General features: G+C 44.0%; 1 protein-coding gene across 2 annotated transcripts in view; it reads left to right on the top strand.

The window, feature by feature from the left end:
- Nucleotides 1–17,108, top strand: part of IGSF5 (immunoglobulin superfamily member 5) — a 93,690-nt gene extending 76,582 nt beyond the window's left edge. For both annotated transcript variants that reach the window (XM_040423078.1, XM_040423077.1), the window contains 2 exons: nt 141–214; nt 16,735–17,108. In XM_040423078.1, coding sequence (XP_040279012.1) covers nt 141–214; nt 16,735–16,797 — 137 coding nt within the window. In that variant the 3' untranslated portion in view covers nt 16,798–17,108. The remainder of the gene's footprint in view (nt 1–140; nt 215–16,734) is intronic.
- The last annotated feature ends 10,045 nt before the right edge of the window (nt 17,109–27,153 follow it).

Here is a 27,153-nt window from a genome sequence, read left to right as displayed (position 1 = left end):
CAGTGTCCAGACTACAGAGATCGGCAGTGCCACTGGGTTGCATTCTAGAGTCCTGGAGCTAAATTGGGGGTGCCGGTGAAGGCTGTGTCCAGTTGGTGGTGTGTCAGTGAAGTAATGAGTGCCCTATGTATCATTCACAGGTTTTGGTTCCATTAATGGTAGCAGCTCACCTTACTATGATGATTCATCTACCTCAACAGCCTCAAGTGTAAAGGTATGACTATGCTTAACATGCAACATGCCACCCCATGTTAGGTGGATAATATATGAGATAGAGAAAAGTTTGAGAAAGGCCTCATTGTGTAGGGCTAAAATGTTGCAGTTGGGGTGAATAAAGCGGGTCCACCACCATTTCACCTTATTTGGAGTGGTGTCTCATTCTTAATTTCTAGTATTCATTGGCTTTGAACCCACAGCACAGAGGGATTGCACCCAGTCTGTCTGCTTTTTGTCTTATGCTGCTGTGTTTGGTGTTTGATAGATAGATTTGAAATAGATTATCTAGAAAGGAGATAGAAAGATATAAAAATTAATAGATAGATTTTAGATAGATATACAGAAAGAAAGATTGCATTATATGAGATAGATATTAGATATAAAGATCGATTGATCTTAGAAAGATAGATATTAGATAGATAGATAGATAGATAGATAGATAATGTAATATAGATAGATAGATAAGTGAATCCAAATTGACAAAGTGGAATTCGATCCGAATTTCAGGAAAAATTAGATTTGCATCGAATCCGAATTTCCTCACGCTTTGTGGTAACGAATCGCATTTTTTCCTAAAATGGCTGCTGCACGTGTGAGGACATGGAGCAAAGAACTCTGGGAAGGCGGGATCACCCACAATGCCATGCATGCAGCCAATCAGCAGCCAGCCAGCCCTGTGATGTCACAGCCCTATAAATAGCCTCAGCCATCTTGGATTCTGCCATTTTCCAGTGTACTTAGTGCAGGGAGAGACGTCAGCAGGCGCTAGGGACAGTGCTAGGAAAGACTTCATTGTGCTAAAAAAAATTATTTGCAAGTTCAGGGAAAGGATAGGGAGGAATCATTCCACAGTATTGAAGCAGAATAGGGTCTAATAGGGAAGGTTACAGCCTGGGTAATAGGAACAATCCTATTACACCTTGCTGCACTGACTGGGGATCCAAATTGCCATTGTACAGCTGTGTAATTCCAGCAAACCGTTCTTGTTATTGGGGTGCAAGTGCTGTTTGATACAGCCATTAACAGGGTTTATTACAAGGAAATATTTCTACCTTTCATTTGCCGTTCAGCGGTGCAGTTATATGTTCTAAAGTCTTCTTTGGCTTGTATTAGTGGGGAAAAAGGCTTGTTAGCCGTTGTGTGGTGAAGTGAGAAAATTACAGCCTTTTTTGGGGTGTATTAATTTCCTTTTTATTAACTTATTTGATCTAACAGTATGTCAGACAGCGAAGTGCCAGGCCCTGCACAGGGGAGGGGCAGAGGCCTAAATGTTTCTGGCGCAGGCACAGGTCGCAGCAGAGTAAGGGGCCGTGGCAGCAGGAGTCGCAGCGAGAGCTCAACCCCACTATACAACGAGGACTAGCTACTAGAGGACAGTCAGAAGCTACTGCCCAGCCAAGATCTGGAGGAGACATCCGCCACTTCCTCCGGTAGGCTGGAAAGTAGTGATGAGGAAATTGGTGTGGGAGCTGGTGTTGCGAGCGGTCAGGCTCCTGGCTCAGAGACCGTTGAGGAGAACATCAATGATGTGCAGACAGTACTCGATGATGATGATGTAGCCGATCGCAATTGGGAACCTGATGACGAAGGGCCTTCATCTGGTTGTCAAGCGGTTCCTAAAGTCTTCCACCCATCTGCAAGACATCCTAAAAATGGCCAGGAAACTTTGCATGCACTTCAGCCACTCGTACACCGCAAAGCACACCCTCCTTGAGCTGCAGCTGCAGAAGGGCGTCCCCTAACATAGGCTTATATGCGACGTTTCCACGCGTTGGAATTCCACCCTCCATATGTTGGACCAACTATACGAACATAGAAAGGCCATAAACGATTTCTTGATGATTCAAGCGGACAGGAGTACTCCCCTGTGTAACTTCGATGTCAGCCAGTGGCAGCTCTTGAGTGACACCTGCCGTTTGCTCAGGCCCTTTGAGGATGACACGTTATTTGTCATTCGCCAGGACTACGGGATGAAAGGTCGCCAGGAGCCTACCTGCCCAGAAAATAGTGGTGCAGGGTTTTACGGAGGCAGTGGCCATAGCAGTCAGTCAGTGCGGAGTGTTGGGGGTAAAAATCACCTACTCGGCGGTGTGGCAGTTTTTTGTTAAGCTGCCGGAGGAGGTGAACATGGCCATTTGTAGAATCTGTAGGCAGAAGGTGAAGCGTGGCCAGGGTGCCAATTTTGGCACCATGGCCCTGCATCAACATATGCAGCGACACTATAAAGTGGCCTGGGAGAACCGTGGCTCCGATGTGGTGGTCCAGCCTGCCGCAGCAACCGCTCAATCACCTAGTGGCACTCACCCAATTTCAGGCAGTCAAGGCTCCACCGCCTCAGCCGAAGGGAGCGGTCTGTCCTTCCCATCGTCTACCGGTCCTGATGCTCCTGCTCCTCGCCCTCCTACTCCCTGTCACTCATTTCGTCAGCAGTCGATCACTGAAGCAATTGCCAAGTTGCTGGTATTGCAGTCCTTCCCTTTTCAAGTGGTGGACTCTGCACCTTTCAGAGAAATGATGGCTTGTGCCGAGCCGAGGTAAAGAGTCCCAAGCCATCATTTCTTAGCAAAAAAGGCATTACCAGCCCTGCACAAATATGTAGAACAGAAGGTGGGCCAGTCCTTGAGCCTGTCGATGTCTGCCAAAGTGCACGGCAGTGCCGACGTGTGGAGCTGTAACTACAGTCAGGGACAATACATGTCCTTTACAGCCCACTGAGTGAATGTGGTTCCTGCCCAGCCGCACCAGCAACTTGGCCAGATGACGCTGCTTCCACCTCCACATTTTCACGCCGTTGGTCCTGCCACAATGTCCGCCTCTGCCTCCTCATCCACCACCGTGTCCTCAACCTCCACTGCAGGGACAATTCACAGTGCTCCTCTAGCATACCACATGTGCAGGGCACGGCAGTGTCACGTTGTTCTACACCTCGTTTAGGCTACTTTCACACTTGCGTTCGGAGCGGATCCGTCTGGTGTCTGCACAGACGGATCCGCTCCTAAAATGCAAACGCTAGCATCCGTTCAGAACGGATCCGTCTGCATAACTGGTTTTTACAGATCTGATTTTTCACTTTGTGAAAACTCAGATCCGACAGTATATTCTAACACAGAGGCGTTCCCATGGTGATGGGGACGCTTCAAGTTAGAATATACTAAAAGAACTGTGTACATGACTGCCCCCTGCTGCCTGGCAGCACCCGATCTCTTACAGGGGGCTGTGATCCGCACAATTATTGTGCGAATCATAGCCCCCTTTAAGAGATCAGGTGCTGCCAGGCAGGAGGGGGCAGACCCCCTCCCTCCCCTGTATTAAATGTGACCAGTGCGGCCCCCCTCCATTTATATTCATTGGTGGCCAGTGCGCCTACATCTCATGGCCATATGAGACCTGTGGGGGCTGAACTGGAGGAGGAGGAGGACATTGGAGCACAAGCAATGTGTAGCGAAATGGGTGTTTTTTCTACACAGGTGTCACGGACCAGCGGGTGTGAACCCATTGTGCCATGTGTGCTACCTCCTCTAAGTGAACCCCTCGATCTTCACAGTACCCCTGATGGTGAGGATAGACTTTCCCGAGGGGAACACCAGGTCACTACCTCTTGAGGAGGATAGGCACACGAGGCAGCTGGTCCAGGTGGACCAGGAGGTACTTGAGCGAGGTACCAGAGCTACAGGCGTTGTTAGCAGGCTGAGTCGTAACAAGGAGCAACAGTGCAGGACCGAAGGATGAGGCAGAGGCGAAGTCAAACAGGCAATAGGTCAGGGCAAGCGGCACAGGTACAGGTCATCCAGAATAAATCAAAAATAAAACTGCAGCACTCACCGATCTTCAATTCATGTTAGTTTATTCACCAAAAATTGTGACGTTTCAACCTCCCGGTCTTTCTCAAGCAGGTACAGGTCAGGCAATCTGGGTCGGCAATAGGAGAGTTAAGACAAGCAGGCAGGGATCAAACAGGTAGCAGAGTCCAGCAATACAAGTATGAGTCAGGAACACAAACAGATATCAGGAAACTTAGCAGGAAACAAGGGGCTTGACACTGAGGCCTCTGGGAAGGGGACTAAGCCACTTATATATGTGCAGAAGGGCTAGGATTGATCGGCGATGTCACATGACCTAACCCATAAAGCACAGGAAGTGATGCGTGCCAGCCATTAAGGAAGCAGGGAACAAGCAATACCTACACAGACAGAGCCCAAGACTGCAGCGGTGAATGGGAAGCACTGGCAGCAGATCACCGCTGAACAGGGTGTCCAGGACCGCAACGCACCCTGGAAGTATGCCGTGGAGATGGAGGCAGGGAGTCCCTCCAAGTCACTTGCGCAAATGGCCCGCTGCATGCTCATTTGCTTGGGTAGTGACAGCCGAATTGTCACCATTCGGCAGAGGGATGACTTCTGGCTCTCCACCTTGTTGGACCCTCACTACCGGTCCAAAATGGGGGCCTTTTTTACACCCGCTGAGAGGTAGGACAAACTGAACTACTATAGAGACATCCTATGTAGTCAGTTGGCCGCTGCCTATCTGAACCAGCGTCCATCCTCTTTCAGGTCTGACCGGGGGGGGCCTTCTGCGCTCTCATTCCACTGAAATGGCTGCTGTGGCAGGGTGGGGGGTAGGAGCAATACCAGCTCCATCAGCAGCAGCTTGAGCCTAGTGAAGAAACTATTCACCAGCAGCAGCAGCTAGACCTGGAGCAGAACCTGAACTAGCAAGTGGTGGCATACTTGGACAGCACCCTGCCACCCCACATTGAAGATCCGCTGGACTACTGGGCAGCCAAACTGTATTTGTGGCCGCAACTGGCTGAGTTTGCCCTGGAAAAGCTGTCCTGCCCGGCCAGTAGTGTGGCATCAGAGCGGGTGTTTAGTGTGGCAGGGGCCATAGTTACCCCAAGGAGAACTGGCCTGTCCACCCAAAATGTGGAGAGACTGACCTATGTCAAGATGAATCAGGCATGGATCAGCCAGGATTTCCATCCACCAATGCCATGCATCAGATTAGATCATCCATGCTTCCTCACCCAAACCTTGATAAAAGAGACTGGTTTCTTCTGGCTACCTGCCTCAGCTACTATTCTGATGCTGCCACCCGCCTGATGCCACACATATGATGCCAAGTGCTCCTTTTTACACCCATCATCATCAGCGGGTACTGTTGTTGCCACCCACCTCCCCACTCTGTCACCGGGTCACTTTGTGGTCTCCTGATGCTACTGCCACATCACCACTCAGGTCTCCTCATGCCGCTGTTGCCACCTCCACACTATGTCATTGTGCCACTCTGTGGCCTACTCATGCTCCTGCTGCTGCCACCTCCACACTATGTTACCTTGCCACTCTGTGGCCTCCTCATGCAGCTGCCAACTCACAACTGTGTCTCTGGGCCACTCTGTGGCCTCCTCATGCTGCTGCCACCTCCACACTATGTCATTGTGCCACTATGTGGTCTCCTCATGCTGCTGCCACCTCCACACTATGTCACCTTGTCACTCTGTGGTCTTCTCATGCTGCTGTCAACTCACAACTCTGTCTATGGGCCACTCTGTGGTCTCCTCATGCTGCTGCCACCTCCACACTCTGTCATTGTGCCACTCTGTGGCCTCCTCATGCTGCTGCCACCTCCACACTATGTCACCTGGCCAGTCTGTGGCCTCCTCATGCTGCTCCTGCCACCTCCACACTTTGTCATTGTGCCACTCTGTAGTTTCCTCATGCTGCGGCCAAATCACCACTCTGTGGTTTCCTCATGCTGCTGCCACTTCAGCACTCTGTGGTCTTCTCATGCTGCTGCCACATCACCACTCTGTGGTCTCCTCATGCTGCTGCAACATCACTACTCTGTGGTCTCCTCATGCTGCTGCTACCTCAACACTATGTCACTGGGCTACACTGTGGTCTCCTCATGCTGCTGATACCTCAACACTATGTCACTGGGCCACTCTGTGGCCTCCTCATGCTGCTGCCACCTCCACACTATGTCACCTGGCCAGTCTTAGGCCTCCTCATGCAGCTCCTGCCAGCTCCACACTTTGTCATTGTGCCACTCTGTGGTCTCCTCATGCTGCTGCCACTTCACCACTCTGTAGTTTCCTCATGCTGCGGCCAAATCACCACTCTGTGGTTTCCTCATGCTGCTGCCACTTCAGCACTCTGTGGTCTTCTCATGCTGCTGCCACATCACCACTCTGTGGTCTCCTCATGCTGCTGCAACATCACTACTCTGTGGTCTCCTCATGCTGCTGCTACCTCAACACTATGTCACTGGGCTACTCTGTGGTCTCCTCATGCTGCTGATACCTCAACACTATGTCACTGGGCCACTCTGTGGTCTCCTCATGCTGCTACCACATCACCATTATTTTACTGGGCCACTCTGTGGTCTCCTCATGCTGCTACCACCTCACCACTATGTCACTGGGCCACTCTGTGGTCTCCTCATGCTGCTTCCACCTCACCACTATGTAATTGTGTCACTCTGTGGACTTCTCATGCTGTTACCACCCTCCCCACTCCATGAATGGGCTACTATTTTGCCTTTTTGGCCTGGTTGACATCATCATTTATTTGACCTTTCTTCTGATCTGTCAGAAAGAAGGAAAAATGAGACTCAAAATGGATCCTGTCTCTGTAGCAGCTGTAAGGTCCCATCAAAATTGGCTTATGATTTGGTAGCCAAAAGCAGAAGTGGGTACAAAACACAGAAGACATGCAAATATCCCATTCACGTGTCATCTCTGTTTTGGATCCACTCCTGTTTTTTTGGCTTTAGCAATACTGATGGATTACTGACCAAATGCTGATCAAGTGAAGTGAATGCTCAACAGACAGGATCCGTTTTTTGGGGGTTATTGTTCTGACAGATCAGAGGAAGGGCAAAATAATCAATGACGTCAACACAAGCTTACTGCTGACACACTTTCCACTCTGTCAGGGGGCTCTACTTGTATAAGCGTTTAATAGAACAGGTTCTGTAGACATCTATGTAAAATCAGCTGACGGTGTAAAAGGAGTGCGCTCTTTCTTGCTACAGTAGGATCTTGGGTCTTTCCACGGTTCTTTTTACCTGGCGCTAACATCGACCTGTAAGGTTGAGTTCACACTTGAGTTATTTGGTCAGTTTTAGCCCCGTGACCGCCCGAATAAGTGAAGTGTGCAGTGATTCTAAGAGTGACGCCTGTCATGTGCGTGTCATACTGACTTACAGTATTGTTTCACTACCACAGCAGACTCCCTATGCGTGTTACTGCAAGGCACCACTATACAGGCTCTCTGCAGCGAGGAAATAGCTGTTTTTTATCGTGATTCGCCGCTAATAAATTCTGATTAAATCAAATCTTTTTGGAAAGTTTGGCGAGCCGGCCGAAAGAAATTTTTCTGAAATTCGCTCATCTCTGATAGTAAGCAGCTGTTGGTGGGCGATTCCATCATAAGAGGTGTGAAGTTTGAGGAAAATGGTGTTGTGAGATGTCTACCTGGTGCTACCGCTTGCAGGGATAGACGGCGGATCCTTAATATTGTTAGGCAAGCAAAGCAGGAAAGGGAGGTGGATGTTATTGTCCATCTTGGGACAAATGATCTGGCTTGCAATGAGGTTTCAAAGGTGAAGGAAGCTTTTCACACACTTGGAAATGATATACGGGAGGTTGCATCAACTGTTTCAATCTCTGCAGTTTTGCCTGTGCATAACCTTCAGCATGACAGGAAGATGCGTATTAAGGAATTCAATGTATGGCTTGGTGAATGGTATCTGAACCAAGGGTTTGGCTTTGTGTCTCATGTTAGCTCTTGTTGGAATGGAAAAGAACTGTACAAGAAAGATGGTTTGCATCTTTCTCTCAAGGGAACGAATGTCCTCGGTGAACAGTTCCAAGTATTTGCTAAGGAGCATTTAAACTAGGAAATGGGGGCAAAAGTGATAATCCAGCAGTCCAACTGCCCCCCTGAACAATGCCAGAAGATGCCAGTAGCGCATAGGTTAAGAAATGACAAGCTCAGATTCTTGTCTACAAATGCTCGCAGTTTAGGGAATAAGATCAATGAACTTGAGGCTATAATGGCATTTGAGAATATAGATTTAGTGGCTGTTACTGAGACGTGGTTCATTGGGAGTAATGACTGGGATATAACAATACCAAGGTTCTCTCTATACAGGAAAGACAGAGAAGGCAAGAAGGGGGGAGGGGTGGCCCTGTATGTGAAAGATAGCATGAAATCTATTTTGATACAAGTTAGCGAGACAAATTGCGAGTTAGAGAGTCCGTTTGGGTTACCTTGCAGCTTGATAATCATAAGGTAACTCGTGTAGGTGTGATATATAGACCACCTAGCCAAGTCACAGAATTAGATTATCTACTAGTTGAGGAAATAGCTAAAATGACATTGAAGGGGGAAGTTATCATTATGGGAGACTTTAATCTTCCTGATTCCTTTGGAAAACCAAAATAGCTAGTTCTGCCAGGAGTACAGATATTCTAAATTTACTACTGGGATTATCTCTACAGCAAGTAGTTGAGGAGCCAACCCGGAAGGAGGCCATTTTAGATTTAGTATTCACAAATGGGAATTTGGTATCTGATATTACTGTAGGGGAAAGCTTGGGATCTAGTGATCACCAGTCAGTGTGGTTTACTATAAGTACAGTGACTGAGTCACACCACACAAAAACAAAAGTTTTAGATTTTAGAAAAACGGACTTTTCTAAAATTAGATTAGTGGTATACGAGTCCCTATCAGATTGGAACAGTTTCAATGGAGTCCAGGAGAAATGGGACTACTTAAAAATGACACTATTGAAGGCAACAGAAAATTGCATTAGGCTTGTCAGTAAAAGCAAAAAAAGGAAGAGACCACTGTGGTACTCAGCAGAAAATCATTAAAAACAAAAAGATAGCATTTAGTAATTATAAAAAAAAAAAACGAGGATGACAGGCAAATTTATAAGATTAGGCAGAGAGAGGCCAAACAAGTTATAAGAGCTTCTAAAGCACAGGTAGAAGAGAAATTAGCTCAGTCAGTGAAAAAAGGCGATAAGACATTCTTCAGATACATAAATGGAAAAATGGAAACTAAAACAAGGAATTACCAAATTAAAAACAAAAGAAGGAAGGTATATGGAAGAAGATAAAGAACTAGCTGACTGCCTCAATGAATACTTCTGTTCAGTTTTTACAAAGGAAAATGAAGGAAAAGGACCTCAGTTAGGGAAGAAGACTAATGAATCTAATGATGCATGTGTCTTTACAGCGGAAGAGGTTCTAAGTCAGCTGTCTAAAATTAATACAAATAAGTCACAGGGGCCTGATGGGATACACCCAAAGCTATTAACCCCTTAGGGACGCATGACGTATCGGTACGGCATGTTTCCCGAGTCCTTAAGGACCCATGACGTACCGGTACGTCATGTGTTTTTCCGATCACTGCCGTGCGGCTGGCAGTGATCGGAACCCGGTGCCTGCTCAAATCATTGAGCAGGCACCTCGGCTAAATGCGCGGGGGGGTCCCGTGACCCCCCCATGTCGGCGATCGCAACAAACCTCAGGTCAATTCAGACCTGCGGTTTGTTGCGCTTTCTGCAGTTTCTGATCGCTGCGGTCCCTGACCGCAGCGATCAGAAACTTTAGTGTGGCAAAAATATATATTTATCACCCCCCCCTGCACCTCTGAATGATTTTAGCCCGGTGGGAGGTGCAGGGGGGGGGTTGCGGGCGGTGGGGGCGGTGCGGGAGGCGGGCGGTGCGGCAGGCGGGATCGCGATCCCCCGCCCGCCTCCCATTGAATAATCGTTGGTGTACAGTGGATATACCAGGGTGCCAGCACATTGCTGGCACCCTGGTATAAACGGCTGACATCGGTGATGCAATGTCAGCCGTTTAACCCTTTCCATACAGTGGTCCGTACGGACCGCTGTATGGAAAAGGTTAACAGCTCAGGGAGCTCCCTCCCTCTCCGATCGGGGGGCTGCTGTGCCTTTGCAGCCCCCCGATGGAGAGGGAGAGAGCCCCCAGACAGCCCCCCGCAGCCCCGTGCTCACCCTTCCCCGTCTGCGAAGTTCTGAGCAGACGGGGAAGGTTCCCATGGCAACAGGACGCCTGCTCAGGCATCCTGCTGTCCATGGTGCTGAACAGATCTGTGCTGAAGGCAGAGATCTGTTCAGTGTAAGTAAAATACAGTGCAGTACCCTATATAGAGTACAGTACTGTATTATACAGACATCAGACCCACTGGATCTTCAAGAACCAAGTGGGTCTGGGTAAAAAAAAAAAGTAAAAAAAGTGAAAAAAAAAGTAAAAATCAAAAAACACATTTATCACTGATTAAAAATGAAAAAAATTAAATTCCCTACACATGTTTGGTATCGCCGCGTCCGTAACGACCTGATCTATAAAACGGTCATGTTACTTTACCCGAACGGTGAACGCCATAAAAATAAAAAATAAAAAACTATGATGAAATTGAAATTTTGCCCACCTTACTTCCCAAAAAAAGGTAATAAAAGTGATCAAAAAAGTCGCATGTACGCCAAAATTGTAACAATCAAATCGTCATCTCATCCCGCAAAAAATGAGACCCTACTTAAGATAATCGCCCAAAAACTGAAAAAATTATGGCTCTTAGACTATGGAAACACTAAAACATGATTTTTTTGGTTTCAAAAATGCAATCATTGTGTAGAACTTACATAAATTAAAAAAAAGTATACATATTAGGTATCGCCGCGTCCGTATCGACCGGCTCTATAAAAATATCACATGACCTAACCCCTCAGGTGACCACCGTAAAAAAATTAAAATAAAAACGGTGTAAAAAAAGCAATTTTTTGTCATCTTATGTCACAAAAAGTGTAATAGCAAGCGATCAAAAAGTCATATGCACCCCAAAATAGTGCAACTCAAACCATCATCTCATCCCGCAAAAAATGAGACCCTACTTAAGATAATCGCCCAAAAACTGAAAAAACTATGGCTCTTAGACTATGGAGACACTAAAACTTTTTTTTTGTTTTAAAAATGAAATCATTGGGTAAAACTTACATAAATTAAAAAAATTGTATACATATTAGGTATCGCCGCGTCCGTGACAACCTGCTCTATGAAATTACCACATGATCTAACCTGTCAGATGAATGTTGTAAATAACAAAAAAAAAAAAAAGTGCCAAAAAAGCTAATTCTTGTTACCTTGCCGCACAAAAAGTGTAATATAGAGCGACCAAAAATCATATGTACCCTAAACTAGTACCAACAATACTGCCACCCTATCCCGTAGTTTCTAAAATGGGGTCACTTTTCTGGAGTTTCTACTCTAGGGGTGCATCAGGGGGGCTTCAAATGGGACAAAAACAGTCCAGCAAAACCTGCCTTCCAAAAACCGTATGGCATTCCTTTCCTTCTGCGCCCTGCCGTGTGCCCGTACAGCGGTTTAAGACCACATATGGAGTGTTTCTGTAAACTACAGAATCAGGGCCATAAATAATGAGTTTTGTTTGGCTGTTAACCCTTGCTTTGTAACTGGAAAAAAAATATTAAAATGGAAAATCTGCCAAAAATGTGAAATTTTGAAATTGTATCTCTATTTTCCATTAAATCTTGTGCAACACCTAAAGGGTTAACAAAGTTTGTAAAATCAGTTTTGAATACCTTGAGGGGTGTAGTTTCTTAGATGGGGTCACTTTTATGGAGTTTCTACTCTAGGGGTGCATCAGGGGGGCTTCAAATGGGACATGGTGTCAAAAAACCAGTCCAGCAAAATCTGTCTTCCAAAAACCAAACGGCGCACCTTTCACTGTACGCCCCGCTGTGTGGCCGTACAGTAGTTTACGGCCACATATGGGGTGTTTCTGTAAACGACAGAGTCAGGGCAATAAAGATACAGTCTTGTTTGGCTGTTAACCCTTGCTTTGTTAGTGGAAAAAATGGGTTAAAATGGAAAATTAGGCAAAAAAATGAAATTCTCAAATTTCATCCCCATTTGCCAATAACTCTTGTGCAACACCTAAAGGGTTAACGAAGTTTGTAAAATCAGTTTTGAATACCTTGAGGGGTGTAGTTTCTTAGATGGGGTCATTTTTGGGTGGTTTCTATTATGTAAGCCTCGCAAAGTGACTTCAGACCTGAACTGGTCCCTAAAAATTTAGTTTTTGTAAATTTCTGAAAAATTTCAAGATTTGCTTCTAAACTTCTAAGCCTTATAACATCCCCAAAAAATAAAATATCATTCCCAAAACAATTCAAACATGAAGTAGACATATGGGGAATGTAAAGTCATCACAATTTTTGGGGGTATTACTATGTATTACAGAAGTAGAGAAACTGAAACTTTGAAATTTGCAAATTTTTCAAATTTTTTGGTAAATTAGGTATTATTTTGAGCAAAAAAAAAATTTTTTTTGACTTCATTTTACCAGTGTCATGAAGTACAATATGTGACGAAAAAACAATCTCAGAACAGCCTGGATAAGTCAAAGCGTTTTAAAGTTATCAGCACTTAAAGTGACACTGGTCAGATTTGCAAAAAATGGCCAAGTCCTTAAGGTGAAATAGGGCTGAGTCCTTAAGGGGTTAAAAGAGCTCAGCGGCGAACTAGCAAAACCATTAACAGATTTATTTAACCAATCACTGGCAACAGGAGTCGTCCCAGAAGATTGGAATTTGGCAAATGTTGTGCCTATTCACAAGAAAGGTAGTAGGGAGGAATCGGGCAACTATAGGCCAGTAAACCTGACATCAATAGTGGGGAAATTAATGGAAACCATACTTAAGGAGAGGATTGTGGACCATCTAAAATCCCATGGATTGAAATATGAAAAACAGCATGGATTTACTTCAGGGAGATAATGTCAAACTAATCGTATTGATTTTTTTGATTGGGTGACTAAAATAATAGATGGCGGAGGTGCAGTAGACATCGCTTATCTGGACTTTAGTAAGGCATTTGATACTGTCCCACTTAGAAGGCTTATCAATAAATTGCAGTCTTTGGGCTTGGACTCCCATATTGTTGAATGGATTAGGCAGTGGCTGAAGGACAGGCAACAGAGGGTTGTAGTCAATGGAGTATATTCAGACCAAGGTCTTGTTACCAGTGGGGTACCTCAGGGATCTGTTCTGGGACCCATATTGTTTAATATCTTTATCAGAAAAATTGCAGAAGGCCTCGATGGTAAGGTGTGTCTTTTTGCTGATGACACAAAGATGTGTAACAGGGTTGATGTTCCTGGAGGGATACATCAAATGGAAAAGGATTTAGGAAAACTAAAGGAATGGTTAAAAATCTGGCAACTAAAATTTAATGTTGATAAGTGCAAGATAATGCACTTGGGGCGTAAAAACCCAAGAGCAGAATATAAAATCAGTGATACAGTCCTAACCTCAGTATCTGAGGAAAGGGATTTAGGGGTCATTATTTCAGAAGACTTAAAGGTAGGCAGACAATGTCATAGAGCAGCAGGAAATGCTAGCAGAATGCTTGGGTGTATAGGGAGAGGAATTACCAGTAGAAAGAGGGAGGTGCTCATGCCGCTCTACAGAGCACTAGTGAGACCTCATTTGGAGTATTGTGCTCAGTACTGGAGACCATATCTCCAGAAGGATATTGATACTTTGGAGAGAGTTCAGAGAAGAGCTACTAAACTAGTACATGGATTGCAGGATAAAACTTACCAGGAAAGATTAAAGGGCCTTAACATGTATACAGTTGCAAGAAAAAGTATGTGAACCCTTTGAAATGATATGGATTTCTGCACAAATTGGTCATAAAATGTGATCTGATCTTCATCTAAGTCACAACAATAGACAATCACAGTCTGCTTAAACTAATAACACACAAGAATTAAATGTTACCATGTTTTTATTGAACACACCATGTAAACATTCACAGTGCAGGTGGAAAAAGTATGTGAACCCTTGGATTAAATAACTGGTTGAACCTCCTTTGGCAGCAATAACTTCAACCAAAGGTTTCCTGTAGTTGCAGACCAGATGTGCACAACGGTCATGAGTAATTCTTGACCATTCCTCTTTTCAGAACTGTTTCAGTTCAGTAATATTCTTGGGATATCTGGTGTGAATCGCTTTCTTGAGGTCATGCCACAGCATCTCAATCGGGTTGAGGTCAGGACTCTGACTGGGCAACTCCAGAAGGCGTATTTTCTTCTGTTTAAGCCATTCTGTTGTTGATTTACTTCTATGCTTTGGGTCGTTGTCCTGTTGCAACACCCATCTTCTGCTGAGCTTCAGCTGGTGGACAGATGGCCTTAAGTTCTCCTGCAAAATGTCTTGATAAACTTGAGAATTCATTTTTCCTTCGATGATAGCAATCCGTCTAGGCCCTGATGCAGCAAAGCAGCCCCAAACCATGATGCCCCCACCACCATACTTCACAGTTGGGATGAGGTTTTGATGTTGGTGTGCTGTGCCTCTTTTTCTCCACACATAGTGTAGTGTGTTTCTTCCAAACAACTCAACTTTGTTTTCATCTGTCCACAGAATATGTTGCCAGTACTGCTGTGGAACATCCAGGTGCTCTTGTGCAAACTCTAAACGTGCAGCAATGTTTTTTTGGACAGCAGTGGCTTCCTCTGTGGTATCCTCCCATGAAATCCATTCTTGTTTAGTGTTTTGCGTATCGTAGATTCGCTAACAGGGATGTTAGCATATGCCAGAGACTTTTGTAAGTCTTTAGCTGACACTCACCTCATTGAGCAGTCTGCGCTGTGCTCTTGCAGTCATCTTTACAGGACAGCCACTCCTAGGGAGAGTAGCAGCAGTGATGAACTTTCTCCATTTATAGACAATTTGTCTAACCGTGGACTGATGAACAGCAAGGCTTTTGGAGATACTTTTATAACCCTTTCCTGCTTTATGCAAGTCAACAATTCTTAATCGTAGGGCTCCTGAGAGCTCTTTTGTGCGAGGCATCATTCACATCAGGCAATGCTTGTTGTGAAAAGCAAACCCAGAACTGGTGTGTGTTTTTTATAGGGCAGGATAGCTGTAACCAACACCTCCAATCTCATCTCATTGATTGGACTCCAGTTGGCTGACACCTCACTCCAATTAGCTCTTGGAGATGTCATTATTCTAGGGTTTCACATACTTTTTCCACCTGCACTGTGAATGTTTACATGGTGTGTTCAATAAGAACATGGTAACATTTAATTCTTTGTGTGTTATTAGTTTGAGCAGACTGTGATTGTCTATTGTTGTGACTTAGATGAAGATCAGATCACATTTTATGACCAATTTGTGCAGAAATCCAAATCATTCCAAAGGGTTCACATACTTTTTCTTGCAACTGTAGCTTGGAAGAAAGACGAGACAGAGGGGATATGATAGAAACTTTTAAATACATAAAGGGAATCAACAAGGTAAAAGAGGAGAGAATATTTAAAAGAAGAAAAACTTCTACAAGAGGACATAGTTTTAAATTAGAGGGGCAAAGGTTTAAAAGTAATATCAGGAAGTATTACTTTACTGAGAGAGTAGTGGATGCATGGAATAGCCTTCCTGCAGAAGTGGTAGCTGCAAATACAGTGAAGGAGTTTAAGCATGCATGGGATAGGCATAAGGCCATCCTTGATATAAGATAGGGCCAGGGGCTATCCATAGTATTCAGTATATTGGGTAGACTAGATGGGCCAAATGGTTCTTATCTGCTGACACATTCCTTGGTTCTATGTTTCTAATAGATAGATATGAGATAGATAGATAGATAGATAGATAGATAGATAGATAGATATGAGATAGATAGATAGATAGATAGATAGATAGATAGATAGATAAATAGATATGAGATAGATAGATCTATGATTGATCCCTCTCAAGTAATCACAAAACAATTTGTTCTGTAATTACAGTACTTCCTTATGTGACATCTATTGACTTCCTTGGTTTCCTTTGTTCCTTTCCGGCTTCTATTCTCATCTGCCTGACTGCAGTCATTTTAGGAAGAGCTTCAAGAACAGAACAATTGTCAGTTTATGCCAAAAAGATATAAAAATAATTCAGTGCGTTCTGGGAGAACTCCTTCCATCCTCAGCTCCAAAATAAACAGAGGCAGCTTCCAAATCCTACTGAAATCCTCGCTGCTAATTATATGAAAAGTGAACAAATGTTCTGCCTTGCATCCAAGGAGCAGAATAGCTGTAAGCCGCAGTGCTAGACTACAGAATGTGACTTCTATTAAACTGAATGGAAATCCTAGTGGGAGGAGTGTGTGTGGGCTGTCATGTGGAGGGTCCAACCTTAGTTTTTGGCAGAGTGGACATGGTTTGAAGGGGAAGTATAAACTGACAAGAGCCCCTTTAAATGCAAGTTGAGTGACCCAATGACCAAAAACAGCCCCCCATGGTCTATAATATGGCTGGCTCCAGCTAGTAAGAGTAGGTAGAGCAGCTTAGGAGCACCAAGTGCTAATCTAACCAGCGAAAGACTTTGCACACTCAAAGGAAAGGTATGCTTTGTGACTTCGTTGGATGAAAAATGCAATTTTTTATTTTTCTATTGTTATTTTGCATGCAGGTTCCTTCTCAGGAATGGACTGATGACCATCTGAAAAAAATAAGACATGTCACGCACGTGTGATCTACATACAACATTACAAACACACCGGATTACTTTGTCACGCCAAACTGTCTCCGCTGACCCCAACTCATTTTTGAACATCATATATTATAACTTCAGGATGAATTATTCCATAGCGGAACAAACCAGGGGTCATGTGTGGAGCTGAAGATCTTCTGAGAAGTCTTAGGTGAGGAGGGTAAACAAAAATGGAACAAAAAGTGGTGCAGATCTCCTCCATGTTCAAAGAGAAAAAAGTCTGTGACTTTGCTGTGTGACTATAAAATGAAAAGAAACAACATAGCAGCAGTAACATGAGATGTTACAAAAAATTGTTTTATACAGTTTTTCTTTTTTTTTCTTTTCTTTTTTTTTTTTACTTTTTTGAGCAGTTATAACATTTATTGCCAAAGACAACAAAAAGGTAATGGATTAAATTTAGAACTGATTCATGTATAATAAATAAAAGGGTGGTCTGGGCAGCTATTATTAAAAAAAAAAGAGGCTAGAATAACATAAATTAAAGAAGTAGTACTCTGTGTCTATCTCCTGCTGCTCCTGATTCAAAGGTTCCCAAGTCTCGACTGGTCTATCTGGTTCTAGTCCTTCTTGACAAAAAGGAAAACACTGTTCAGGATCTTACTGTCAATGTGTCATTGTCCCAGGTCTCCCATTGTCAGTGCCTCATTGTTCCAGGTCTTCTGTTGTCAGTGTGTCATTGTTCCAGTGTCACAGGTAATGGGGAAGGGGAAAACACCAGATACTCACAAAATAAATAGACAACAGTCTAGGCCTCAAAAGCTAAGAAAGAGGGATGGTGACCTCCTAGTAATCCCTAGGCCTTTCCTTAACTACTGCCAGTATGAGCAGATCCTGATGGTGGAAATGCTCATACGCCGGATACCTATGCCCTGCTAAAACTGACGAGCCCTATGATAGGTAGCAGGAGACGAGACAGCTGGTTCCTTCCCAGATGAAGAAACCCGCGTCTCCCTGAGGCCTAGAAACAAACCGCACCAGAGAACAACAAACAGAACAGGCAACTTGTACTTAGCTTTGAGATGAATGGAGAAGCAGGAGATCCAAGACAAACAAGCTCTAGCAACCCCAAGAGGAAATATCAACCGCATGGTCAGCAGTGTGAGGCGGACCTAAATAGAGCCTCATCACTGATAACAAGCAGAACCTGAGGAGAGGTGAGATCCTGCCAAACAACAACATACAAAGAGGAAAACAGAGAGACCTGTCAGATAGCCTTATGTGCAGCAAGTCTAACCAATCTTCTCACCTCTGTCACGGGAGGAACCGTGACATCCAGGTCTTCTGTTGTCAGTGTGTCATTGTTCCAGGTCTTCTGTTGTCAGTGTGTCATTGTTCCTGGAGTCCCAGTGTCAGTGTGTTATTGTTACAGGTCTTCTGTTGTCAGTGTGTCATTGTTCTAGGTCTCCCATTGTCAGTGCCTCATTGTTCCAGGTGTCCGAATGTCAGTTTGTTATTATTCCAGGTCTTCCATTGTCAGTTTGTCATTGTTCCAGGTCTTCTGTTGTCAGTGTCATTGTCCCATGTCTTCTGTTGTCAGTGTGTCATTGTTCCAGGTCTCCCATTGTCAGTATATCATTGTTCCAGGTCTTCTGGTATCAGTGTGTCATTGTTCTAGGTCTCCCATTGTCAGTGTGTCATTGTTCCAGGTCTTCTGTTGTCAGCGTGTCATTGTTCTAGGTCTCCCATTGTCAATAACTCATTGTTTCTGGTCTCCCAATGTCAGGGTGTCATTTTCCTGTGTCTATATGTAAAAACAAACAAAAGGATGATTTCATCTCACCAAATCCACCAAAGCAGTTAGACAATTTCCTTGTTTCTGTGGAACTGTGCACTGCTTTTCCGGGTTAGAGTCTTAAAAATAAATGTTTATCCAGCACTCTTCTCCATACAAATAATCAATCCTTTATTTAGAACAAAGTTTTTTAAAAAATTCACAACCACATGAGTGATGAATAAAAAGAACACACAGTTCAGATGACTACAGTTATGCATTCTTGCTTAAGAGTAAGAACGCATATTTTGTCATCTGAAACGCACAGTTTTTTTTTTTACTTCATCACTCGTGGTTGTGGATTTTTTTAAACTATGTTCTAAATAAAGCATGCACTATTTTTATAGAGAGGAGTGCTGGATAAACATTTATTTTTAAATTGTTCTGTATCTCCCCATGTCAGTGTGTAATCATTCCAGATCTCACTGTTCCAGGTCTCTAGGTGTCAGTGTAGAACTGATAATGCTTTCTAGGGTTCTAGGTCTCCTATTGTAAGCATGTCATCGTTCCATCTCTCCAAGGTCGTTGTGTTATTGTTTCAGGTTTTCATTGTCAGTGTGTAATTGTTCCATGCCAATGTGCAATCATTCCAGATCTCTTAATATGAATGGATTAGGGGTCAGTATAACATTGTTCTAGACCTTAAAGTTCCTGGAAACCTTTCTTTCTGGAATACCAAATCTCAGTGTGACATTCTTCTGGAAGTAATGTATCCTTATACAGGGCACACAATTTGTGAGCGGAGAGTGCTATTCCAATGTACCATTCTTCTAGGACCTCAATGTCTATGTTCCTAACAATCTTTTTTTTTATATTATGTGTCATTATGGAATTTCTCAAGACATTTTATTGGGGCCCCAAGGATTTTGTTGATATACCATTGTTCTATTGCACTGTGTCATTGGTCACAGTTCTATCGATGTGCAATTGTTCTAGGGGCCTAAGGCCAATATGCCATTCCTCTACAACCGGGCCAATATATGGAGGCAACCAGTGTGTCAGCTGTCATTGTTCTAGGACCCCAGAAGTCACTTGTTCTAGAATAGCCAATATCACTGCAACAGTGCTCTAGAACTGACATTATCCTTGGACAAATCTGTAGACCTCAAGTTGTCAACATGCGGGGGTATTATACTTGTCCCCCCCCCCCCCCCATGCAATTGTCATTATTCTTCTAACCCATGACCATTAATCTAGGACCCCACAGAAATCCTTGGTTCTGGAATAATGTATGCCATGTCACCAGAGGAAGACGTAAGAAGGTCAAGCATTTGGCAGGCTGTGGGCACAAATACCCTTTGTTCATTGCCCCCCACAGACCATGTACCACTCATTTCTGTGTAGTAATATAACAATATAATGAGAGTAATAACTGTGTAGTAATATAATAATATAATGAGAGTAATAACGGTCCGTTCTGGAGTATTACACCTCGTTCACATGCTCTGCATTTTTCATCCAGCAGTGAGATACTAATGATGTTATCAATGTCATTACTTGAATGCTATGACAGATATCTGTATTTATGTTCTCATAGATCACATCTGCCCAGAGCAAAGCTCTCCTCTATCTGATGATCATTTCTAGACTATTCACCAATCTAATGAAAATGTCAAAACCTCAATAATAATGAGGTAATAAAAACCAAATATCCTACTTTATGTGTCTTCTTAATAACCAGACACCCACCTCTCACAGAGGGACGGATATCAGTGTGTGTGTTAATGAGAATATTAAGTACCAGCATGTAACAATACAAAGGTAAGTATCAGGTAGATGTGAAACACAAATACAGTCTAAAAATTGAAGATATATAGATAGATAGATAGATAGATATGAGCTAGCTAGATAGATAGATATGAGGTAGATAGATAGATAGATAGATAGATAGATAGATAGATAGATAGATAGATAGATAGATAGATATGAGGTAGATAGATAGATAGAATCCTTTATAATCAGCAGCTGGAAGATCCAAGGTCTGAACGCGTCAGCCTTTGGATATAAAGTAAATGATCCAGACTTCACCGAGAGTTTGAGAAACATCGACTTTCAAATCCTTCTAGAAACATGGACTAAGGCAGAGAGCGAGTCCCTGGCACCCACTGGATACAGGGAAATCTCTATCCCGGCCCTAAAAAATAAAACCACTAAACTTGGCCGCTGTTCGGGAGGAATAATAGTGTGGTATAAAGTGGAGCTCCATTAGCAGATCAGACCAGTGAAACGAGGAAACAGTCATATCTGGATCAGAATAGACCGCTCCATCCTCACCTCCCAGTCCGACATCTACCTCTGTGCGGTCTACATACCACCACCTGAGTCCCCCTACTACAACCCAGAATGCTTTGAGATCCTGCAAAGGGAAGCTGCTCACTATCAAACCCTGGGCAAAGTCCTTATCATGGGAGACCTCAATGCCAGAACAGGCAGGGAACGAGACTACCTGACCACAGATGGAAACATCTATATATATGGAGCACAGACCGACAGCTACAGCTCAGTACAGACAGAGAGGAACAGTTACGACAGCACGGTAAATAAAAGTGGCAAATCTTTGCCGAAGCCTAGGACTCCACATCCTCAACGGTCGCACCAAGGGAGACTCTCTAGGAAGGACTACATTAAACTCCCATGTGGGTAGCAGCGTAGTGGACTACGCCATCACAGACATGGACCCCGCAAACATTGGGGCCTTCATAGTCAGCCCACAATCGCACTTGTCTGATCACAACTAAACATCCCTATATATTAAGTCCACAAACAAACCACCAAGACAAATACCTCAGCAGGCGGGGCTCTTCACACTACCTCCATCTTATAAGTGGTCCAAGACATCGGCTCAGAAATATAAAGAGGTGCACAATAAACCAAAAATCCAAGGGATGCTCTACTACTTGAACAACAATGTGTTTGAAATAAAGCCAGAAGGAGTCAATTAGGCTGTAAGAGATCTTAATAATATATTTTACACCATGGCAGAAATGGCTGACCTGAAAAAGTATAGCCACCTGAAGCAAAAAGAAGATACCCCCAACACTTGGTTTGATGAGGAGTGCAGAGCTGTACGGAAAACCTTAAGATCGGCCTCAAATAAAAAGCATAGAGATCCCAACACCAACCTTCGGGAAATCTACGACACAATGCAGAGGCAATACAAAACCCTTCTCAGAAGGAAAAAGCAAGAATATACCTCAACCAAACTTACACAGCTTCAAGATACCCTCCAAGATAACTCCTTCTGGGAACTATGGAACCACCTGGGCACAAATGAGAAGACAAACAACCTCCATATTCAGAACGGCAACATCTGGCTCCAGTATTTCAGAGACCTCTACAGAGACATCCCAAAAGAAGAACGTAACCCAGACCAAGAACAAATGAGGTCAAAACTGAATAGCATGGAAGAAATACTTAAAGACTTCCAAAACCCACTAGACTCACCCATAACCCTGCAGGAGATAGAGAGAATATAAACCATAAGAGGTAAGAAAGCCAGCGGCACAGATGGCATCCCACCCGAAATGATTAAGTACAGCCAACCAGCAATACAGGCAGCCAAAACTGTACAACATTGTGCTAAGCGCTGGCTACTTCCCCCAAGCTTGGAACCAAGGTGTCATAACCCAAATATACAAGAGCGGGGACAGGTATGACCCGGCCAACTACCGAGGGATATGTGTCAACAGCAATCTGGGGAAACTATTTAACAGTATGCTGAACCAGAGAATCCTCAGCTTTTTCACCCAGCACAATGTACTCAGTAAAATTTCGTGGACTTAAAAAAGGCCTTTGACTCGGTGTGGCACCCAGGATTGCTCCTGAAGCTATTGGAGAGTGGAATAGGAGGAAAGACATACGACGTCATCAAAAGCTCCTACACTGAGAACCAATGCAGCGTGAAGGTAAACGGGAAAAGAACGGCTTACTTCCAGCAGAGCCAAGGAGTCAGACAGGGCTGCAGCCTCAGTCCAACTCTCTTTAACATTTACATCAACGAGCTGGTAGAAGCTCTGGAGTTTTCCTCAACACCAGGTCTCATTCTCCATGACACAGGTGAAATTTGAGGATGACCTTCTCCTACTATCACCAACTGAGAAAGGTCTCCAAGACCATCTAGTCATTCTGGAGAAATTCAGCACCATATGGGCGCTTCCCATCAATTTAAAAAAGACCAACACTATGGTGTTCCAGAAAAAGAAAACAAAGTCAGCCAAGCCCCCTACCTTCACGCTACACAACCGCCCTCTTATAGCCACCAACAGGTACACCTACCTGGGCCTGATAATTGACCAAACTGGGAGCTTCAAATCAGTCATTGAGGAGCTGAAAGACAAAGCATGCAAGACCTTCTACAACATCAGAAGACGACTGTACCACCTCAAAGCACCTCTTAAGCAGTAAGGGTCTGGCTTAAAATCTTTGACTTCATAATTGCACCAATCCTCTTGTATGGCAGTGAAGTCTGGGGCCCTCACACGTACCCTGACTGGTCAAGATGGGATTCCAGCCCAACAGAAATATTCCACCTGGAATTCTGTAAGCATCTCCTCGAGGTCCATCGGAGCACCTCTAACAGTGCCTGTCGAGGGGAGCTGGGCAGATTCCCTCTAAATTTTACAATCCAGAAGAGGGCGCTATCATTCTGGGGCCATCTACATGGTAGTAGTGAAGGCTCCCATCACCATAAAGCCTTACTACACCAAGGTATCCCAGGCAAGGCAAAGCCCCAAAATCAACTTACTGAAACCCAGCCTGACCAGATAATCACCCCACACCACCTCACAAAAGCTGGGATCAGGAACACAGTAAACCAGAGACAAAAGGAATACATCATTGAATGGAGGAAGGAGGTCAGAGCATCCCAGAAGCTGATGGTGTACCAGAGCCTGCAGAGAGACTTCAAACTGGTCCCATATCTGGAGAAACTAGGGAAGCCCAGAGACCGGAAAATCCTGACCGGCTACAGACTGAGCACCCACAGCCTGGCCGTCGAATCCAGACGGCATCGACAGAGCTACATGCCTAGAGAAAGCAGACTGTGCCAGCAGTGCCACCTGGAGGCGGTGGAGGATGAGGAGCAATTCCTGATATACTGTCCCAAATACTCAGCAGTGAGGGACATCCACTTTAGGAGACTTTCTGATCTACTCCCAGACTTTAGCTCCATGGAGGAGGAAGAGAAGCTGCCCATCCTGCTGGGGGAGGAAGAAAACACTGTGGACACAGCAGCACAATATATCAGTGCCTGCCACAGACTGAGAGGAGCCTGATATGCCATGGACTCCGATACCCTGATCCGGGGTGTGTCCGCACTCCTTCCCCCCCTGCCATGATATGCCACAGACTCCTATACACTGACCCCGGGTGTGTCCCCATTTCTCAACCCCCTATTTCCCACATGCTTTGGCAATACTAATGTATAATTTTAGACCTGCCAATAAAGCTTTATTTATTGATTGATTGATAAATAGATATGAGATAGATAGGAGATAGATAGATAGATAGATAGATAGATAGATATGAGATAGATAGATAGATAGATAGATAGATAGATAGATAGATAGATAGATAGATAGTGTAAGGGATCACCTTTCTTTCAGGGGGTAGCAACCACATACCTCTTCAGGACACCAGGATTAAGGTCCAAACAACGCTTTTATTTGGCACCAGCACAAACATAAATGATACAAAATAAACACCTGCCCGTCTAGGCACTACCTAGTATATAAATGGAACCCCTGACTCACCTACAGAACACAGTTTAGGGTCAGGGTCTCAGGCTCCAAGCCTGCAGTTGGTTCGCTCATCCTCCATCCTGGGAAGAGATTCGGCTACACAGCCTCGTGGCCCCTCAGCCCTGCTAGCTGAGACCACACAGAGCCTCTGTTCCAGGATCACTCTCTCCACGAGACTGACATACTGGGAGGTGCTTTATGCCGGCCTGATTACAGCAGGCCTCACCTGCGATCACCTCAGGTAGAATGGAATACCCGTCCTGGAAGGGTGTGCATTGGCAGATCCCACTTCCAGTTCTATCTGCCAATCCAACTAAAATCCAGCCCAAAATTAATAAACAAAACTGTCTCAGAAAACTATGCTTTGCTGAGACGACTGCCGCTCTCTGGATTTTAGCTGTCTCCCCCAGCTGAGGTACCTGAGTGGGACATACACTCCTTCCAGCACTGTTCACATTACCACAATATATATGAGATAGACAGGGGCATAGCTAGTGGTGTAGAGGTAACAGTTGCTATAGGGCCCAGGAGACTGAGGGGGCCCAAAGACCCTTGTGCCACATAAGAAGACACTGGTATTATAGAAAGTGCACACTGGTCAAGTTACACCTCTGGCTGGAGGGAAGGGGTTAGGTCCACAATTTGGCATTGGGGGGAGGACATTTCAATTTTAGGAGATAAATACAGAAAAAGATAGAGAAATAGATAGATACGCACCAGACCAGCCCACATGTCTGTAGCGTAAAACACCATTGACCTACGCACTGGATACATGTCTCTCTTTTGCCAATATCTTAATTAAATTGATCAGATTTTTCTCTTAACCAGGCTCTTCTTCATTATTAGGAGATGGCAGGTCACTGATTCATATCATTGATGGGACAATAATGTCCTTCAGAACCTTAAAAAAAAAACAGGAGAAATAGATTGCGAGAGCTGCTCTTTTAACCACTTAAGGACCACAGGTTTATACCCACCTAAAGACCAGGCCCTTTTTTACAAATCGGCACTCCACAACTTTAGCGGTTTATTGCTCGGTCATGCAACTTACCACCCAAATGAATTTTACCTCCTTTTCTTCTCACTAATAGAGCTTTCATTTGGTGGTATTTCATTGCTGCTGACATTTTTACTTTTTTTGTTATTAATCGAAATTTAACGATTTTTTTGCAAAAAAATGACATTTTTCACTTTCAGTTGTAAAATTTTGCAAAAAAAACGAGATCCATATATAAATTTTGCTCTAAATTTATTGTTCTACATGTCTTTGATTAAAAAAAAATGTTTGGGTAAAAAAAAAATGGTTTGGGTAAAAGTTATAGCGTTTACAAACTATGGTACAAAAATGTGAATTTCCGCTTTTTGAAGCAGCTCTGACTTTCTGAGCACCTGTCATGTTTCCTGAGGTTCTACAATGGCCAGACAGTACAAACACCCCACAAATGACCCCATTTCGGAAAGTAGACACCCTAAGGTATTCGCTGATGGGCATAGTGAGTTCATATAACTTTTTATTTTTTGTCACAAGTTAGCGGAAAATGATGATTTTTTTTTTTTTTTTTTTTCTTACAAAGTCTCATATTCCACTAACTTCTGACAAAAAATAAAAGCTTCCATGAACTCACTATGCCCATCAGCGAATACCTTGGAAAGTCTTCTTTCCAAAATGGGGTCACTTGTGGGGTAGTTATACTGCCCTGGCATTCTAGGGGCCCAAATGTGTGGTAAGGAGTTTGAAATCAAATTCTGTAAAAAATGGCTGGTGAAATCCGAAAGGTGCTCTTTGGAATATGGGCCCCTTTGCCCACCTAGGCTGCAAAAAAGTGTCACACATGTGGTATCTCCGTATTCAGGAGAAGTTGGGGAATGTGTTTTGGGGTGTCATTTTACATATACCCATGCTGGGTGAGAGAAATATCTTGGCAGAAGACAACTTTGTATAAAAAAATGGTAAAAGTTGTCTTTTGCCAAGATATTTCTCTCACCCAGCATGGGAATATGTAAAATGACACCCCAAAACACATTCCCCAACTTCTCCTGAATACGGAGATACCACATGTGTGACACTTTTTTGCAGCCTAGGTGGGCAAAGGGGCCCATATTCCAAAGAGCACCTTTCGGATTTCACTGGTCATTTTTTACAGAATTTGATTTCAAACTCCTTACCACACATTTGGGCCCCTAGAATGCCAGGGCAGTATAACTACCCCACAAGTGACCCCATTTTGGAAAGAAGACACCCCAAGGTATTCGCTGATGGGCATAGTGAGATCATGGAAGTTTTTATTTTTTGTCACAAGTTAGTGGAATATGAGACTTTGTAAGAAAAAAAACAAAAAAAACAAATCATCATTTTCCACTAACTTGTGACAAAAAATAAAAACTTCCATGAACTCACTATGCCCATCAGCGAATACCTTGGGATGTCTTCTTTCCAAAATGGGGTCACTTGTGGGGTAGTTATACTGCCCTGGCATTCTAGGGTCCCAAATGTGTGGTAAGGAGTTTGAAATCAAATTCTGTAAAAAATGGCCAGTGAAATCCGAAAGGTGCTCTTTGGAATATGGGCCCCTTTGCCCACCTAGGCTGCAAAAAAGTGTCACACATGTGGTATCTCCGTATTCAGGAGAAGTTGGGGAATGTGTTTTGGGGTGTCATTTTACATATACCCATGCTGGGTGAGAGAAATATCTTGGCAAAAGACAACTTTGTATAAAAAAAATGGTAAAAGTTGTCTTTTGCCAAGATATTTCTCTCACCCAGCATGGGTATATGTAAAATGACACCCCAAAACACATTCCCCAACTTCTCCTGAATACCGAGATA

This window comes from Bufo bufo, chromosome 3 (assembly GCF_905171765.1).
Source record: "Bufo bufo chromosome 3, aBufBuf1.1, whole genome shotgun sequence".
Lineage (NCBI taxonomy): Eukaryota > Metazoa > Chordata > Amphibia > Anura > Bufonidae > Bufo > Bufo bufo.
Note: the sequence above shows the minus strand (reverse complement) of the source record. Positions and strands in the feature narration are given on the sequence as shown.